At 51.7% G+C, this 2,688-nt stretch overlaps 2 protein-coding genes across 3 annotated transcripts in view; one reads left to right on the top strand and one right to left on the bottom strand.

The window, feature by feature from the left end:
* Nucleotides 1–1,321, bottom strand: part of Dpcd (deleted in primary ciliary dyskinesia homolog (mouse)) — an 18,626-nt gene extending 17,305 nt beyond the window's left edge. For both annotated transcript variants that reach the window (XM_021197915.2, XM_029548159.1), the window contains exon 1: nucleotides 1,199–1,321. In XM_021197915.2, coding sequence (XP_021053574.1) covers nucleotides 1,199–1,262 — 64 coding nt within the window. In that variant the 5' untranslated portion in view covers nucleotides 1,263–1,321. The remainder of the gene's footprint in view (nucleotides 1–1,198) is intronic.
* Nucleotides 1,322–1,338: 17 nt separating this feature from the next.
* Poll (DNA polymerase lambda) overlaps nucleotides 1,339–2,688 on the top strand; it is an 8,710-nt gene continuing 7,360 nt past the window's right edge. The window contains exons 1-2 of the mRNA XM_021205610.2: nucleotides 1,339–1,417; nucleotides 2,170–2,306. Coding sequence (XP_021061269.1) covers nucleotides 2,195–2,306 — 112 coding nt within the window. The 5' untranslated portion in view covers nucleotides 1,339–1,417; nucleotides 2,170–2,194. The remainder of the gene's footprint in view (nucleotides 1,418–2,169; nucleotides 2,307–2,688) is intronic.

The raw sequence follows: 2,688 nt of genomic DNA, 5'->3' as shown, positions 1-2,688 counted from the left end.
CTCTCCCCCCTCTCCCCCCCTCCCTCTCCCTCCCTCCCTGAGTCCCCTGCCTTGACCTGAGTGCAGAGCTGGAAGGCATGGGTTAGCTCTGCCTTTCTAGGACCTTGACCTCTATTTAACACAAGCTGCTATTTCCTTACATATTTTTTCTTGATAATTTTATGATCCTAGGGAAGCATAAGCCATGGTTGCTTTTTTGTTTTTTTTGTTGTTGTTTGTTTGTTTGTTTTGACTTTGTTATTGTCAGTTTTTTTTCTATCTGCTCTAGCACAGAATTTGGCACACGACAACGGGTTCCCTAAATGCTGTAGGGCAGGAGCAAATGAAACCCGACTTTAATTTCTGTAAACTTCAGGCATCTGCCTGTGGATGTTAAGTCCCTTGCTGTTAGCTTTAAAACCTCAGGAATTCAGACCTGAGGCACCGTGGCTGCCAAGCAGGTGAGTCCATGAAAGACCTCAGGGGTACAGGGCACTTAAACTGGCCACTTGCAGGATGAGGAAAAGGTGACATCTCAAACTCCTGTTCCTAGTCATTTAGACCTTAGCCCTTGTTCTATTTCCCCTAAATTTCAGGGGACAATTTAAAATCTGCATCACAAACATAACACAGTTGGAAAGGAAGGACCTTAGAAACAACAGTGGTAGCCCACCCACTTCATTTTATAATGGAAGAAAATGGGGTCCTAACAACTGAAGTGGTGAATCGATGTTAGAGTTGATCTAAAACCCTGGCGTCTCTCCTTTCTATGCCACTGGGGTTGCTGTCATCAATAGAACCCCCAAACTGAGGTGCATGAGATCCCAGGTCACAAATTATACCTGATGATAAACCTGGGTTTGGTCTAAAACCTTCCTGGATTTCAGGTTCCTCGTCAGTAAAATGGGGTGGTGAATTAGCCTCTTGGTACAGCCCCGAGGGACGATGATGAATGCAAAATGAATTATTGGGAAATACCAACAAAACTCTGAGCGGAGGGGGATGATATAAGGAACTCTTGAGGTGGGTGACCAAAGACTTGGGTTCCACTCGGGTCATCTCCCTGGGCCGGTTTCCTCTGCAAAAGCAGGAAGCTGGCATGGCTGATGGCTGTTGCGACAGTTCCAGCTCTGCCCACCCAGGCTGAGGACCTCCCTGGGGGAGCGAGCGCATAGAGCCCGCCCTGGGGGGGGGGGAAGAACGAGGGGACTCGAGTTACCATCCTGCAGCAGTGCCGTCTTCTCGGCCGACCGCAAAACCTCCAACCAGCTAGTCACCGCCATCTTCCCTCCGCCCAGGAACGCGCCGGGCCACTGCCATGGCAACTACCCGACCGATGATCACTTCCGGATGACCCGGGAAGTATTCTGGTGGGAACTGATTTTTTTTTTTCCCCTCTCCCCCTCCCTCCCCCAATCCGTTTTCATTGGCTCCCATGGTGAGTTTATTTCTCTTTGCCGGGAGATTCTGGCCTGCTTTGGACCGGTCCCGGGGCCGGGTGGGGGTGGGGATGCTCCCAGAGCTTTTACGGTCCCAGCACCAACTCTCTTCTGGCCCCAGCTGGGAGTCCCTGGTTCGCGCCAGCTGCTCACAGTGGATGTGGCACGCCTGCTCCGGTCTTGCCCACCTCCAGCTGTGAGGGCACCTTACATCTGCTGCGGCTGCACTCCACCTCCCTCCCTGCAGCTGCGGGGCTCAGACCCGCGCGATGGGGCTGCGACAGGGGCAGGTGCACAGCGTGCCCACAACTTTCCCTGAAGCCTCACTCGCCAGGTTTTCTTCTGCGAGTGCACATTGAGGCTAGAGAAAGATGATGTGAGGTTAATGTGACATGTCCTTTAGACTCCAATTCATTGGGGAGATGAAGACTCTCCTAAAGATGCAGTCCCGTCCCCTAACCCGTTTTGGAAAAGCCTTTTGGAAGGGGACGCAGAGGCTGACTCTGCGCTGTATTCCCCTCCCCCCAACGTTGTTTCCTTTCGGTCTACACCTCCCCTACACCCACAAGAATCCCAACCTTTCCCTGGCTTCCCTCAGTACTGTTGGGTTGAAAGACTGGTGTGTATGGCACTCGGATTAAATCTCTTAAGTTTAACGGGGGCTTCTGAGACCTCTGAGAAAGGGGTCTGTTACCCCTAAATCCCATCTCTATGCCAAATTATTAAGGGGTGGCTCTCAATCCTTAAACAGAAAGGCCAGGATCCAGCGCCCATCAATGGACCCCCAGGGCATCGTGAAGGCCTTTCCCAAGCGGAAGAAAAGTCTTGCAGATCTCTCATCAAAAACACTTGCAAAGATTCCCAAAAGGGAGGCGGGAGAAGCTAGAGGTGAGCAGGGCCATCCTTGGAGCTCACACACTGGAACTCACACATTGGAACTCAAACACTGGAGCTCACACACTGGAACTCACACACTGGAACTCAAACACTGGAACTCAAACACTGGAGCTCACACACTGGAGCTCACACACTGGAGCTCACACACTGGAACTCAAACACTGGAGCTCACACACTGGAGCTCACATACTGGAACTCAAATACTGGAGCTCACACACTGGAACTCAAACACCGGAGCTCACACACTGGAGCTTACACACTGGAACTCAAACACTGGAGCTCACACACTGGAACTCAAACACCGGAGCTCACACACTGGAGCTCACACACTGGAACTCAAACACTGGAGCTCACACACTGGAGCTCACACACT

The sequence above is a fragment of the Mus pahari genome, chromosome 1, assembly GCF_900095145.1.
Source record: "Mus pahari chromosome 1, PAHARI_EIJ_v1.1, whole genome shotgun sequence".
In the NCBI taxonomy this organism is placed as follows: Eukaryota; Metazoa; Chordata; class Mammalia; order Rodentia; family Muridae; genus Mus; species Mus pahari.
Note: the sequence above shows the minus strand (reverse complement) of the source record. Positions and strands in the feature narration are given on the sequence as shown.